Raw genomic sequence first — 16,802 nt, forward strand, 5'->3', positions numbered from 1 at the left:
GGCATTGCTAATAACAATGGGTCATTTGGCTTCAAATTTTAATGAACAGATACAGTCTACATAAATTCTCTCTTATGGAAAACACTTTGGTTTTCTCTAAGTCAATAAAACACTGTTCTTTATTTTAAAATCCAAAGAGTAAAATGAGCAAGACAAAGGCTGAGAGAGGTTTCAGTGTGGTTTACAGAATTAGGAATGGGCAAACCTGGGTTTACTGTCTGATCTGAGAATTCCCTAGAACAGGTAGGTGTCCACAAGTCAAATCTACTCCGCTCCTTATTTTTGTACAGCCTGTGAGCTAAGAATGGTTTTTATAGTTTTTTAATGTTCGATAAAACATTAAATCAAAAGAAGAAAGATATTTTGTGACATGTGAAAATTATGTTAAATTCAACTTTCAGTATCCATAAATAAAATTTTTTTGGCACATAGCCATCCTTATCCATTCACCTATTGTCTATGGTTGCTTTCACACTACAATGGCAGAGTGGAGGAGTTGCAACAGAGACCTTTGTGGTGCTTTCACCATTTTGCACTGCTGCGTGGCACACTATGAATTACATGGATATAGTTACAACTCAACAACACCACAATATTTTATATTTTTATCGCCAGTGCATACCTATAATGTCAAAACAAGTAGAAAAAAAAGTGGACTTCAAATGTTATGCTTTTAAGTAACAATGGAGTATGGGTTTTGTTACTGAATCAAATGACAAAGCATTGTGTTTAACATGCAATGACACTATGTTGTTGTTAGTTTTCCTCAAGAGTTGATTCCGACTCATGGAAACCCTGTAGCTGTTCTAAAAGAATATACCATGTTTTTACGCAAATAAGGTGTGTCTGCTATGTTTGTTTGCTTGCCAACCGTGCCCTCCCCCAGAGAGGTATTTACATAAGTGCCACTATGCCAATTTTTCACGTTGCTGTAAAAAAGTTAGCATAGCACACTTATGAAAATATTGTACGAGGAGGGTGCAGTTGGCAAACAAATGTAGAAGGCTTGTGTTATTTGTGTAAAAATATGGTATTTACCAAAATTACCAGACTAAGCACTCATCACAATATTCTCAATTCACAGGAATGCAGTGGCCAGAAAAACTAGAAAATTTAAGCCAATATATCTCATCACAGCAGAATTTCTTTACAAAAATGAAAATGAAGCTGAGGCCAAAGTGAGTTTCCAAATGACTCATTTGTTAGCCAAGCAAGAAAAAGCCTTTTACCAATGATGAGTCAATTAAATTGTGTTTGATTGCAGCAGCTGAAAAAAATGCATACAGAGTAAACAAACTTGTTTAAGACTATTAGCCTTTTGGCAAGAATAGTTGCTTGAAGAATTGAGAACAACATCAATATTCAATAAAAAATAAGGCAAACGATTTTGAGTGGTTTTCCTTGGCTCTTTGTGAGTCAACAGATGTTACTGATACTGCTCAGTAGTTGTTTATTTGATGAGTCAGTGCCAGATGTGAAGTGACTGCAAAGTCAGCCTCTATGAGTAGTCTGTGTGAACAAGTGCAGGTGAGACTAATTTCTAAGAAGTAGAGAAAACATGATGTTAGTACAACCTGAAGTAGAATCTGCTAAGATGTGTTACAACTGATGGTGGCAAAAATACATGGAGAACAACAACAACAAAAGTTTTAGTTGGTCAAATTCACAAAGCTTGTAAAAATGTAAGGTATTTAAGCCTATGGTTATTTACTGTATTATTCATCAGCAGGTACTTTGCAGAACATATCTGACTCAGTCTTGTGTTACTGAACCAGTAATGCCAACAGATAACTTCATTTGCTATCAATTCCATTATCTTTTGTCAGATACAAAAGGTGAATGTCCTGATTGCCCTACCAGAGAGAGGTTTCTTGGTCAAGCGGTGGTAGTTTTATTGTGATTTGTTGAGTTCAAGGCCAATATTCAAAATTTTCTGCATAAGAAGAAGTGCTCTGAATCACTACTATCGAACACTGAATAACTTTAGAAATTAACTTTTGCTACAGACTTTATAATGTTTTGTAGTGAATCCAACCAAAAATTACAAGGTAAAACAGCGTTTACATGTGAAACTCAATTTGAATCACAAGTAATGTCAGGTTGCTTTACACAGGTCCTATGCTCTCAAAATGTGAAACAAGATTTCCATTCCCACATAAACTTGCAGCAGATGTATTTTCTGAGCTGAAACTACAGTTCCAGCAGCATTTTTTAAAACCTTGAGGCAAGTGCAAAGGAAATTTCCATTTTTCAAAACCCACTTAACTGTGCAATTGAGGAGCTTCCACCTAACCTTCAATTGAAAGTGATATCTGCAATGTAATAACATGCTAAAAAAGGGAAATATCAAGAGAAGAAAGCATCTTATAAAATTCTATCAATGCCTTCCAAGTGATGAACATGCTCAATGAAAATCATATTCTTGTGGATTAACATACACATTTGGCAATACCTATAGTGGTTAAGAGTCTGGCTGATAAACAAACGGTTGGCAGTTTGAATCCACCAGCCACTCCTTGGAAACCCTATGGGGCAGTTCCGCTCTGTGCTATAGGGACACTATAAGTTGAAACTGACTTGATGGCAATGGGCTTATCAGTAAGAAAGTATGTTTTAAAAGATGAAATATGTAAAATCTTATTACAGATCGGCATTAACATTTGAATACTTATAATCAATGTTGATGATAGGGAACACTAACTTTGAACCTTAATTAAGTGAAATATTATCTCCCCCAGAGAATTCCATTCTTTTCATTATTAGATGAGTAAAAGTTGTTCTCAATCATTATTATTATATTTTGGATTTTGTCACTAAAAATTTGGGGAGATTTGTTTTCTTTCTAGTTATACAACTATATGTTGTTGTTCTTAGGTGCCGTCGAGTCGGTCCCGACCCATAGCGACCTTACCCACAACAGAACGAAACACTGCCGAATCCTGTACCATCCTTACAATTGTTAAGCTTGAGCCCATTGTTGTAGCCACTGTATCAATCCATCCTGTTGAGGGTCTTCCTCTTTTCTGCTGACCCTGTACTTTACCAAGCATGATGTCCTTCTCCAGGGACTGATCCCTCCTGACAACATCTCCAAAGTATGTAAGACGCAGTCTTGTCATCCTTGCTTCTAAGGAGCATTCTGGTTGTACTTCTTCTAAGACAAATTTGTTCATTCTTTTGGCAGTCCATGGTATATTCAATATTCTTCACCAACACCACAATTCAAAGGCATCAATTCTTCTTCAGTCTTCCTTATTCATTGTCCAGCTTTCACATGCATAGGAGGCGATTGAAAATACCATGGCTTGGGTCAGGTGCACCTTAGCCTTCAAGGTGACATCTTTGCTTTTCCACACTTTAAAGAGGTCCTTTGCAGCAGATTTGCCCAATGCAATGCGTCTTTTGATTTCTGCTTTTGACTGCTGCTTCCATGGCTATTGATTGTGGATCCAAATAAAATGAAATCCTTGAGAACTTCAATCTTTTCTCTGTTTATCATGATGCTGCTTACTGGTCCAGTTGTGAGGATTTTTGTTTTCTTTATATTGAAGTGTAATCCATACTGAAGGCTGTGGGCTTTGATCTTCATTAGTAAGTGCTTCAACTCCTCTTCACTTACAGCAAAGTTGTGTCATCTGCATAGTCTTTTTCCAATCCTGATGCCCCGTTCTTCTTCATATAGTCCAGCTTCTCAGATTATTTGCTCAGCATACAGATTGAATAGGTATGGTGAAAGAACACAACCCTGACGCACACCTTTCCTGACTTTAAACCAATCAGTATCCCCTTGTTCTGTCCGAACAACTGCCTCTTGATCTACATACAGGTTCCTCATGAGCACAATTAAGTGTTCTGGAATTCCCATTCTTTGTAATGTTATCCATAATTTGTTACAATCCACATAGTCAAGTGCCTTTGCATAGTCAATAAAACACAGGTAAGCATCCTTCTGGTATTCTCTGCTTTCAGCCAGGATCCATATGACATCAGCAATGATATCCCTGGTTCTAGCCCTCTTCTGAATTTGGCCTGAATTTCTGGCAGTTCCCTGCCGATACACAGCTGCAGCCACTTTTGAATGATCTTCAGCAAAATTTTGCTTGCGTGTGATATTAATAATATTGTTTGATAATGTCCACATTTGGTTGGATCACCTTTCTTGGTTATTGGCACAAATATGGATCTCTTCCAGTCGGTTAGCTAGGAAGCTGTCTTCCATATTTCTTGGCATAGACAAGTGAGCACCTTCAGCGCTGTACCCATTTGTTGAAATATCTCAATTGACATTCCATCAATTCTTGGAGTCTTGTTTTTTGCCAATGCCTTCAGCGCATCTTGGACTTCTTCCTTCGGTACCATCAGTTTCTGATCATATGCTACCTCTTGAAATGGTTGAACATCAACTAATATTTTTTGGTATAATCACTCTGTGTATTTCTCCATCTTCTTTTGATACTTTCTGCGTCGTTTAATATTTTCCCCATAGAATCCTTCACTATTGCGACTTGAGGCTGAACTTTTCTTCAGTTCTTTCAGCTTGAGAAACGCTGAGCGTGTTCTTCCCTTTTGCTTTTCTATCTCCAGCTCTTTGCACATGTCATAATACTTAATGTTGTCTTCTTGAGCCATTCTTTGAAATCTTCTGTTCAGTTCTTTTACTTCATCATTTCTTCCTTTTGCTTTAACTGCTCGACATTTAAGAGGAAGTTTCAGAGTCTCCTCTGACATCCATCTTGGTCTTTTCTTTCTTTCCTGTCTTTTCAATGACCTCTTGCTTTCTTCATGTATGATGTTCTTGATGTTATTCCACAACTCCTCTGGTCTTTGGTCATTAGTGTTCAACGAGTCAAATCTATTCTTGAGATGGTCTCTAAATTCAGGTGGGATATACTCAAGGTTGTATTTTGGTTCTCGTGGACCTGCTCTGATTTTCCTCAGTTTCAGCTTGAACGTGCATATAAGCAATTGATGGTCTGTTCCACAGTCGACCCCTGGCCTTGTTCTGACTGATGATATTGAGCTTTTCCATCACCTCTTTCCACAGATGTAGTCGATTTGATTCCTGTGTGTTCCATCTGGCGAGGTCCATGTGTATCGTCACTGGTGGCAGAGCTTCCAGCATCACAGCTATATGCAAGCCCCCACGGTACAACAAACTGACAGACACGTGGGGGATACAACTATATAATATCCTAAATATTCTGGCTGTCAGCCTGCACAGACTGAAATATTTACTACCTGGTCCTTTAGAGAAAAAGTTGACTGACCTCTGCTCTAGAACCAAAGCCACCCTGGATACTTAAAACATAGATTGGATGCACTGCTTCTAAAGCCAGATGGCCTCAGTTTGTATGCTGGTTCTGCCACTAGCAGCTATGTGACCACGAGTACATTCCTTAAACTTACTTTGCCTCAGTTTTCTCATCTGTAAATGCAGGTAGGAACGGAGTCCCTGAGTCGTGGAAATTGTTTAATGCTGGACTACTAACCAAAAGGGTGGCAGTTCAAACCCATCCAGAGACACCTCAAAAGACAGGCCTGTCCATCCGCTTCCGAACGGTCACAGCCTTAGAAACCTTATGGAACGGTTCTACTCTGCACGCATGGGGTGGCCATGAGTCAGAATCGACTCTATAGCAACTAACAACACCAACGGTAGTAAAAGCACCTAGAGCAGTGCCTAGCACAGAGTAAGAATTTACTCAGTGTTAGCTGCTATTTTACGGTAAAAGTACTCCTTCACGTAGTTGGTAGTCAACTTATGCATCTCATCCTCCTAAAAGGTCCACTGAATACAACAATATTTAAAATGTTTACATACATTTGTGGATGAAAAGAATATCCAACTGCATAAAGATGACAATGAAGGACACCCAAGCCCTCGGTCAACTACCACTTGCTTCTTCCATCAAAGAGATGACAGGGCGGGGAATACTAGGGGTATCATCAGGACAGCAATTCTTATAAGGATGGTTTCCTACGTGGAGTAAAGATTGTGTTACTCTTTAATATTTTAAATATCACAACATTACATTCTTTATATTAAACACTAGTTCTTCCCTTTTGCTTTTCTGTCTTCCCTTTTGCTTTTCTATCTCCAGCTCTTTGCACGTGTCATAATACTTAATGTTGTCTTTTAACTACTAGTAATAATTTATAATATTTACATTTTAAAAATTTGAAATATTTATAGCTTAACTCAATGATATATTGTAGTCATTCAGTAAATATTTACTGAGTGCCTAGTATTTGCCATATGGATAAAATCATTAGCTTAAAAACTTTGGCGGGGGGAAGATTTCATATATATGTTGTTGAGAGTACCCTCAAAAACTGCCTACAGACATATTTTAACTGTGTTAATTTTTAGATTAAATGTGTTTTCTTAAAAAAAACACACACACACACAAAACAAAAAACTCTGGAGTACTGCTATCCAATAGAACCTTCTGTGATAACCTTCTGTGCTGTCTGGTATGATAACCACTAACCTCATGGGACTACAGAACACCTGAAAAGTGGCTAGTGCAACTGAGGAACTGAAGTTTTAATTAAATTTCAGTTAATTAAAATAAAACAGCTACACATGGCTAGTAGTTACTGTATTGGGCAGCACAGTTCTACAGGATCACTCTAGGGCACTTAGCTGTTGGACTGTAACATCTTGCCCAAGTGGCAAAATGAATTTTGCAAAATAAATTTTGTTACACTACAAACTTAATACAAGTTTGCTATTCAAAATAGTCCTGCCTTTTCATGCCAGAAAATATTTTCTGCCTGCTTTCTTAGCAGTAGAGCTAAATCAATTCACTACTTAATGAAACAATTTCTTTTTTTCCTACTGTAGCTGATTTTTAATTATTTAAGGTGCCAGGGGACAGAAGAAAATATATATAAATAAAATTCCCATAGAATTTAGAAGCCTTAAATCTTTCCCTCTAACAAATTTTTAAGGCATCTGTTTAACAGTTGGAAAACTCCTTCATTTAGTAGTTTACCTTTTGTTCTTGGTTATGCCCATATTTTTATATTGGTATTACCCAGTAGTGAAATAGATAAATCTATAGAGGAAAAGTGAAAAAATAAAACATTTTCAAGTTGCACAGTTATTGTAAATTAATTCATGATTGGGTGTATTCTACCCAAAAAAAAGTTTTACTGTTTATACTAGTTAAGTAACCAGTTTTTTCTGTTTTTTTTTTTTTGGTGGGTTTTAGATGATAAGCAGACAGAGCACAGTTCAACATAAACCAGTGCACTAAGAAGCAGCCTGCTTTGGGTTTCCTTTTCTTCTTTGTTTCTGCCACAAATTCACTTACAGTTCCTCTATGCACCTTTTGTATCATTAAAGATGATAGCCCCCTACTTAAAAAAAGGGAGAGAAATAACATACCTTGCAACAAATGCATCAGTTTAAAAAATAAGTCTCTTGCTCCAACTAGTTCTGATAACTTTGTCCGTATCAAACAAAACTCTGGCCAGGTGATAAGGATAAATAAAAGATCCAATATTCTTTACATGGAGGTGTGAAAATTCATTTTATTTTTGCATAAATATCATGATACTTTGTTGCTCAAAGTGCTCCTTTAAAAATAAGTTACAATGTTTCCATATTACTTTTATTAAACATGTAATTATTGGCTAAAGCATACTATCACTGATTAATATACAAAAACATCATCAGCCACTTACATATTCTTGAAGGAAAGTGCTTGCCGTATTTTGTGAAAACATTTGTTTACTCTTTCACTTGATTTAATGGACAATTTGATTTTTTTTCTTTAAAACCTTCAAATGTCTTGATTCCTACCACTATAAATACTAACAAAAGCAAAATAACAAAACCAATCACCAAATAAAACCCTACAAAAGCATATAAATTTTATTACAGAACATATATGAAGTCACTGAGTAAAGCTCTTTTTTATGAACACCTTTGGAAAGCTAGCATTCAGTTCTAGCACAGCTCTGTTATCAATCTGTGAACAGAAGGACACATCAAGTAAGGAAAGATCTTTACAAGATTCCAGGAGTTTTCTTAAAGATGCCGGACTTACCATTCTTGTTCCTGTTTAAAAAAAAAACAAAACACCTTAAGTACAACATTCATATAAATGTCCTAATAATGAGTCCCTCTATTATTTACTGGAGCCCTGGTGGCACAGTGGTTAAGTGTTTGGCTGCTAATCAAAAGGCTGGCAGTTCAAATCTACCAGCCACTCCTTGGAAACCCTATGGGGCAGTTCTACTCTGTCCTATGGGATTGCTATGAGTCGAAACTGACCAGATGGCAACAGGTTTGTATTTTGTTTTTTTATTTGAAAAACACTTAAAATAAATTACCTTTTGAAAATTAAAAAAACATTTTTAAAATAAAAGACTTTATATTGAAATGGTTTTGTAAACAAACAAACCAAAAAAAACACCTAACTTTTCCCAGCCAGGTTGGTATCTAGGACCTGAATCCTGTCAATACCTTACCCACCCACTATCTTCATTCTTATATCTTCTCCCTTCAAATCAGCTTCTTCAGACTTTCCTATTTCTGTTAACCCATTCAAACTGTTTTCACATCTCATTTTCCTTAATCCATGGGTCAAATCAGACAGCAATATTTACAATGATTTAACCTCTAATTCCATGTAATGCAACTACTGAGCAACTGCCTTGTAGAAGCTTCTGTTTTAGGCACTGTAGATGCAAAGATGAGTAAGACAGGTGTCTCCTTTAAGGAACTCATTGACCAGAGTTGAAAGTAAATAACAATATAATTTGATGAGTTTTACAGTAGCGGTGAGCATAAAATGACACTACTGCAAGACAGATGATGGATAACGAGTTCTACTTAAACCAAAACCCATTACCGTTGAGTCAATTCCAACTCATAGCTACCCTATAGGACAGAGTAGAACTGACCCATAGAGTTTCCAAGGCTGTAATCTTTTTTGAAAAAATTAAAAATTTTTTGTTGTTATTGTTGAGAATATACACAGCAAAACATACACCCATTCAATAGTTTCTACATGTACCATTCAGTGACACTGATTACATTCTTCGAGTTGTGCAACCATTCTCACCCTCTTTTTCTGAGTTGCTCCTCCCCTAGGAACATAAATTCACTGCCCCCTAAAGTTCCTATCTAATCTTCCGAGTTGCTATTGTCAAGTTGATTCTAAATAGACAGTTCTTAAAAGAAAGGCTGTAATCTTTACAGAAGGAGACTGCCAAACCTTCCTCTTGTGGAGTGGCTAGTGGGTTCGAACCACCAACCTTTTGGCCAGCAGACTACTGCTTAACCACTGTGTCACCAGGGCTCCTTGAGTTCTATTCAAACCATGTTAAATTTAAAGTGATCATGGAATATTCAGTTGGAAACCAAATTATATAAATATGTAAAGCACCTAATACATGGCAGGCACTCAATAAATACCAAATATTACTTGATTCTCAAGTGTCAGCTGTTGTAAAACATACCTTGCTTTAACCACAATTGTATTACATATACATATCAACTGGGAGGGACAGTAAAAGTTCTGAAATGTTAATCTATGTCTTTCGCCCTGAGAATTCCTTTCTACTCCCCTTTCAACCAAGGGCTCCAGAAGCTATATCTGTACTGCTATCCTGGCTGTGACTGGACATCAGACAAACCAATCCACACTCTCTTGGGAATTTAAGACCAGGATTCAGTGAAGCCTTCAGCATCCACAGATCCCTTGAATTAAAGAAGTATAAGGCTGGGATGCAGCTGTTATATTTGGCCACATATACCCAGAGAAGCAGTAGTGGCCAGAATGACAAGAAAAGCAGACATAAATGTCTTTGTGAGTGTACAGCAGCAGAGGGTGGGGTGCTTGAATATGTAGGATAGAAGAAAAAAAAAGAAAGCTTCCTTGCCTTTTGATGGTTTTCCAATCTCTCCTGAGGTCTGACCACAGCTCCTATTCATGGGATCTGAGAGATACACCTGCATCTTCATTTTTTATACACATACACACACATGATGTATGTATGTATGTTTTTTTTTAACCAACGTTATCTCAAGGGGGCTTCAGTTTTGGAGGATCAGAGAGCCTCAACTAAAAAACTAGGTGTTTTTCATCTAGGGTTGTGATCATGTTTTCTGTTTGGCAGTCTTGCTCATTAGATTTTGAGTTTCCTGATAAATCAGGAGATCCCCAAAACTTAAGAGAATGCTAAAGAAGGAATTCAGGAGATTTAAAGTTAACTAGGCCAGGGTTCCCTGTCCTGTGCTTCTAGAGCACTGTGTGTTTTTGTTTTGTTATCCACTTATCACATAGCTACGTTTTCAGAGTCTGCATGCTCCTTCAGGGCAGGGGCCATATGTGTCCTGTTCACTATTATATCTCTAGTGCTTAAAACAATCCTTGACACACTATATGCTCAATAAATGTGTAATGAATGAAAGAATGAAGAAGTGGATGGTTATTTTCCAATACTATCATCCTGATTTACACCCTTATTACATGATTATTGCAGCTAATCTCTCTGATTTTGATCTCCTCCTTCTCCAATTCACCTGTTACTTTTTTCCAGATTAATATTCCTGGAACATGACTCTGAATATATAACTCATTTTCCTAATTAAAATCCTATAATAGATCTTCCTTATTTAATTTTGTACAGATTCCTCACTCTGGTGTTCAAAACGCTCCATGAAAGCCTCTATTATACTGCCTTTCTAAGTCAAATTAAATTGCCTATTCTCCAAAGATATTCTGTATTTTCAACCTCTACGCTTTTGTTTCATGCTATTCCTTTTGCATAGCAAAAGGCTTTTTGGCTTTTCCTATTCACTTTTCAAGGATCTCTTTCAAGTATTTGTTAACCCTTTAAATAAAGCTTTTCCTTATTTCTCTAATCATATAGGTTCTCCGTTTTCTTTGAGTCCCATCAAAATGGACTTGCCTCTGGCTTGCATTACAGCTATCTATATATTTGTTTTACTCCTTCTTGCCATATTATAAACTCTGAAGGTAGAGACTGTCTCTTACTTAGCTTTGTACTGAGGATCAATAAGTATTTTCAATAAGAAAAAGGTATGCCACTCATCACTCATATGTTCTAATCACAAAACGACAGATAAAATAATGACTATCATCTTGGCTTAAAAAGGATCCTTAAAAAGGGGAGGGGGAAGGAGAAGGATTCTAACACTTACGGATGAAAGGAAAACAAAACTCAACAGTGAAAATATTAAAGAAAGAAATATAGCATAGCAGTTACAAGCATAAACTGGTTCAAATCTAGATTCCACCATTATTAGCTCTGAGAACCTGAACAAGTCTCTTGACCTGTTTGAGCCTCCGTTTCCTTATCTGTGGCTAAAATGGAAACTACCTTGTAAAGTTGTTGTGAGAGTTAAATCAGTTAATATATGCTGAGAATAGTACATAACACAGTAAATTTGCTGTTATTATTATTTATTAATAATTACTGATTACTATTGATATTATTTACTGTGTTCTTTATAGTTGAAATGTGAGGTTTCAATATATTTGCATAATTGTCTTCCATTTATACATAGTTATGGTGTAGTAGATAATGACACTGCCTTCTTCTTAGGCTCATAAAAGTTACAAATATTTTTTAAAAAGTCGTTATCAAGACAAGGACGTCCACTTTCACCACTTCTATCCAATATTGTATTAGAAGTCCTGGCCAGAGCAATAAGACAGGAAAAAGAAATAAAAGGTATCCAGATTGGAAAAGAGAGTAAAATTACCTCTATCTGCAGATGACATGATCCTATACACAGAAAATCGCAAAGAGTCTGCAAGAAAACTTCTAGAGCTAATAGAGGAATTTAGCAAAGTCAAAGGGTACAAGGTCAACAAACAAAAATCAGTTGGGTTTCTATATACCAGCAGTGAGAAATCTGAAAGGGAAGTTAGGGAAATGATTCCATTTACAATAGCATCTAAGAGAATAAAATACCGAGGAATAAATCTAACCAGGGATGTGAAAGACTTATACAAAGAAAATTATAAAACACTGTTATTAAGAGATTAAAAAAGACTTAAATAAATGGAAAGATGTTCCATATTCATGGATAACAAGACTTAATATTGTTAAGATGTCAACACTTCCAAAAGCCATCTATAGATTCAACGCAACCCCAAATAAAACTAAAATAGCCTTCTCTACAGAAATGGAAAAACCAATCCTCAACTTTAAATGGAATGGCAAGAGGTCCCAAATAGCTAAAGCAATGTTGAAAGAGAAGAACACAGTAAGAGGACTCATACTTCCTTATTTTAAAACATATTATATAGCTATAGTTATCAAAACAGCCTCGTGCTGGTGTAACAATAAACACACAGACCAATGGAATAGAATTGAGAGTACAGAAATAAACCCACACATGCATGGTCAACTGATTTTTGATAAGAGTGCCAAGGGCTTCTTCAATAAATGGTGCTCGGAAGACTGAATTTCTACATGCAGGAAAATGAAACAGGATCCATACCTCATAACCATACACAAAAACAAATTCAAAATGGACTAAGGACTTAAATGTGAAAACTAAACCCATAAAATTCTTAGAAGTAAATGCAGGGGCAATGCTATCAGGCCTAGCTTTTAACAATGGATTATCTAATACAGTAACTAGAGCACAAACAGCAAAAGACAAAATAGATAAATGGTACCTCATAAAAATTAAAAAGTTTGTTCATCAAAAGACTTTACAAAAAAAAGTGAAAAGACAAGTTACAGACTTGGAAAATATCTTTGGAAACCTTATATCCAATAAGAATCTAACAACCAAAATTTATGTAAAACTTTGACAACTTAACAACAAAAAGAAAATTAACCCAATCATAAAATGGGCAAAGGACTTGAATAGACATTTCACTAAAGAAGATATTCAAATGGCCACCAAACACATGAAAAGATGCTCAATGTCACTAGCCATCAAAGAGATGCAAATCAAAACCATAACAAGATACCATTTCACTCCCACTAGGATGGCTAAGTTAAAAAAAAAAAAAAAAAGTTGGCAAGGATGTGGGGAAATTGTAACCCTTATCCGTTGCTGGTAGAAATACAAAATGGTATAGATCTTGTGGAAAACAGTGTGGTGGTTCATCAAAAAACTAAAAATAGAACTATCATATGACCCAGCAATTCCACTCCTAGATATATACCCAAAAGACTTCGAAGTAGAGACTCAAACAGATACTTGTACACCAATCTTCACTGTAGCACTATTCACAACAGCCAAAAGGTGGAAACAACCTAAATGTCCATCAACAGATGAATGGATAAACAAAATGTGGTACATACACATAATAGACTACTACTTAGCCAGTAAGAGAAATGAAGTCTTGATACATGCTATAGTAAGGACGGAGCTTGAAAACATTATGCTGAGTGAAATAGGCCAATCACACAAGGACAAATGTTGTATAATCTCACTTACATCAAAAGACAAGTACAGGCAAATATATAGAGACCAAAGTTTATTACTGGTTACTAGGGGTGGAAGGGAGGAGGGAAGGGGGAATTACTGCTTATGGAATACTGAGTTTTGGTTTACAGTGGTGGAAAAATTGCACTGACTAAGGGTAAGCTTGCACAGCCAGTTCATGTAATTGCTGTCAATAAGTTGTACACCCATAAGAAAGTTGTGTGATAAATATATTTACAACAATGACAAAAAAAAAAAAAAAGAGTAGCTGCCTCAGCTGCTTATGTACAACCAAACACTTCATGGATTTAAAGGTTTAGGGTCACAGTTTCATGGGACATCTCACTTAACCGGCCTAATAAGGTGCTTAATGCTCTGTTCCACCTCCTAGTTTGGTACGTAGTGCCTGGGGTCTTAAAAGTTTGCAAGTGGCCATCCAAGCCACAATAATTGGTCTATATTCACCTGGAGCAACAGAGGAAGAAGAAGAGTTAGGAACAGGAGAAGAAAATGGAATGTGTGACCAATAGCCTCCATAAACAACTGCCTCCTTTGCCATGAGACAAGAAAAACTGGATGGTGCCCGGTGACCATTACTGACTATTTTATCAAAGATTCTACAGATGCATCCTGAAAGCGGGAATTCAGATTTTCTGGAACCATGGAGGCTGGCTGAATCCCTGAAACTACAGCCCTAAGACAATTTTTAATCCTTAAACCATAAATATCCCCTGAAGTATTCTTAAAACCAAACAATAGTTAACTAGTAAAAAATGTCTGCCTTGAATCAGACATGAAAGGGACTGGACAGTGGGTAGGAGAGAGATGCTGACGAAAAGTGAGCTATTTGTATCAGGTGGACACTTGAGACTGTGTTGGCATCTCCTGTCTGGAGGTGGGATGGGAGGATAGAGAGAGTTGGAAGCTGGCAAAATTGTCATGAGAGACTGGAAGGGCTGACTCATTAGGGGGAGAGCAAGTGGGAGTACGGAGTAAGGTGTATATAAACATATGTGACAGTTTGACTTGATCTGTAAACGTTCGCTTGAAGCTCAATAAAAGTTAATAAAAAAAAAAGTCTGCCTTGAGCATTAAGTCTTTTAAGATCTATTTGACAACAACTTGAAAGATTAGATAGGGGCAGTGAGTTTATGTTAATGGGGAAGAAACACTCAGAAAAGGAGAGTGAGAATGGTTGCACAACTTGAAGAATGTAATAAATGTCACTGAATGGTACATGTAGAAACTTGAATTGGTGCATGCTTTGGTTGTATACATTCTCAACAATAAAATTATTTTTTTTTTAAAAAAAGGAGTCATTATACTTCTTACCTATTTTTCTTTCATGCCTCTGTAAAGTAATTCATACATTTACTAGTTCAAAGTTAGGCCACTTGACAACTGAACCCATTGTTCATTGCAAATGTGCATTTGTTTTAGGATCAGTGTTACTGACTTCTTTATGGTGCTAGAGAATCTCTTTCAGACACCGGCTATTCTTCAAAACTAGTGTAACCAAGTGTATGATGCCTTTTTTTCCTTTTTGGAGGGCGTAGCTGTAAAATAGATTTTAACCAACTTTAGCACCATCCTTTTAAGTGAAGCCTGTTGCTATTAGCGATCTATTTGAAGAGGCCCTTTCCTCATTCACCCTGAACTTTTCAATATATTTATCTTATAAAAGATCTAGGCTAATTCAAGGAGGAAGCATGGGTAGGAAGGAAAATAAGCAAGGTAAGTGGGTGTGGTGTATCAAAAAAAAAAAAAAAAAAGAACTGACCATGCAGCAAAAAAACTTGGGAACTAACCCTTGCTCTATCTACCATTTATTAACTCCTGGGACTCCAACGTATTTCTGAATCTCAGTGCCCTCATCTATGGAAGGACAATAATACCCAACTCCCTGAGCTGTGAAGGTTAAATTATAACACAGAATAGTATCTAGCCCAAAGTGTGCATATAACAGCTATGCAAGAATTTCTGCCGAAAAGTAGATTGAACAGCTATATACAAACAGCATCCACAAATATGTCATAAACCTGGACTGTGCAGAGATTTTAACTGAAACCACAAAGGTGTTAAAAGTCTTCAGGTTTTCTTTTTACTGAATGTTTAAAATCAGGAGAGAATATAGAAGCACTTTATGGACTAATTATTCCACTTCACGGTAGTACTGACAGATTCTCAAGGACACAGAGCAAGTGCTCTGCGGGGTGACAGAGTACCAATGGTGTGGGCAAAGGCACTGGTGGTGCTGTGAGCTTGGCTAACATAAAAGGTCACAGCATCTCACAGGCTTCCTCGCTGACGAATGCAGTAAGGACACGGAACTGAAACCTCAGAACTGGAAAAAGATGTTCAATAGACCTGCCTTGGGGTAGAACTAGTCCTAAAAACAAGGATTATTGGCAAGGAAATTTCACATTACTTAATCAAGAATTTAATATCAAGAAGCTTTTATCTAACTTGTATTCAAACAGATTAATTTCATCTTTTCTGTCCTTCATAAAAATGGAGAACGCAGCTCATGTGAACTCTCACTCTTCTCACTAGACCAAAAAGTAGTTATTTAGAGCTTTCTGATAGGTTCAACTATAAAATTTTGTTATTGCCCTCAAGGCTGTGAACAAGGTCAGGCATTTTCAATTGACTAATATTGCATTCAGCACTGAAAACTGATGCTGGCAGTGTTTCAAGTCCTATTTTACTTAAGTACATATGTAATCACTATCAATTGCTCTATCTTGCATTTCCTACTGAACCAAGCAGTCTTACAAAGACAACATTTTTATTGTATCCAAGAAGCTTTTTTTTTTTCTTTTCTTGCAAAAAGTCTTAAATTACGTTTTGTATCAAAGAAACAGGATTTAAACCTAATTTATATACTGTATCCTTACCTAGTATGTCCAGTTGCTGTAATCTGGTACAATTACCTGCCAGTTCTTCAATGTCTGTGTCACACACAGACCTGTTAGCTGTAAGAAAGAGTTTCTGCAAGTTTGGAAGCTGGCGTGCAAGTCTGGCGAAGCACCCGGTGCTGCTCTGCAGAGTGGGGCACCAGCCGAGGTCTAGCTCCTCCAGAAGCTGACACCCAGAAGCCAGTTCTGCTATCCCGTTCTCAGTAATATTCTTACATCGCCAGAGATCCAGGGTCTGGAGTTTTTTACACTTGGCTCCTATCATGCTAGCTATCACATCATAGTCTTCAATCTGGAAATTAAACAATTGCAATCGCTTATATTTTATGCTCAGAAAGGCAAACTGTTTATGCCAAGTTAGAACATTCTTAATCATCTCCTATTGTTTGCTTCCATGTAAACATACCCACATTCTCGTTAATACAGATCGGCCCACACATGCTCACAGATCT

The 16,802-nt window shown here is 36.8% G+C and overlaps 1 protein-coding gene across 8 annotated transcripts in view; it reads right to left on the reverse strand.

The window, feature by feature from the left end:
- Positions 1–7,519: 7,519 nt before the first annotated feature.
- Positions 7,520–16,802, reverse strand: part of FBXL4 (F-box and leucine rich repeat protein 4) — an 88,713-nt gene continuing 79,430 nt past the window's right edge. For all 8 annotated transcript variants that reach the window (XM_049897700.1, XM_049897691.1, XM_049897681.1 and 5 more), the window contains 2 exons: positions 16,330–16,642; positions 7,520–8,068 (listed from right to left, as the gene is read on the reverse strand). In XM_049897700.1, the coding sequence (XP_049753657.1) occupies positions 7,905–8,068; positions 16,330–16,642 (477 nt within the window). In that variant the 3' untranslated portion in view covers positions 7,520–7,904. The remainder of the gene's footprint in view (positions 8,069–16,329; positions 16,643–16,802) is intronic.

Source organism: Elephas maximus, chromosome 1 (genome assembly GCF_024166365.1).
Source record: "Elephas maximus indicus isolate mEleMax1 chromosome 1, mEleMax1 primary haplotype, whole genome shotgun sequence".
Classification (NCBI taxonomy): domain Eukaryota; kingdom Metazoa; phylum Chordata; class Mammalia; order Proboscidea; family Elephantidae; genus Elephas; species Elephas maximus.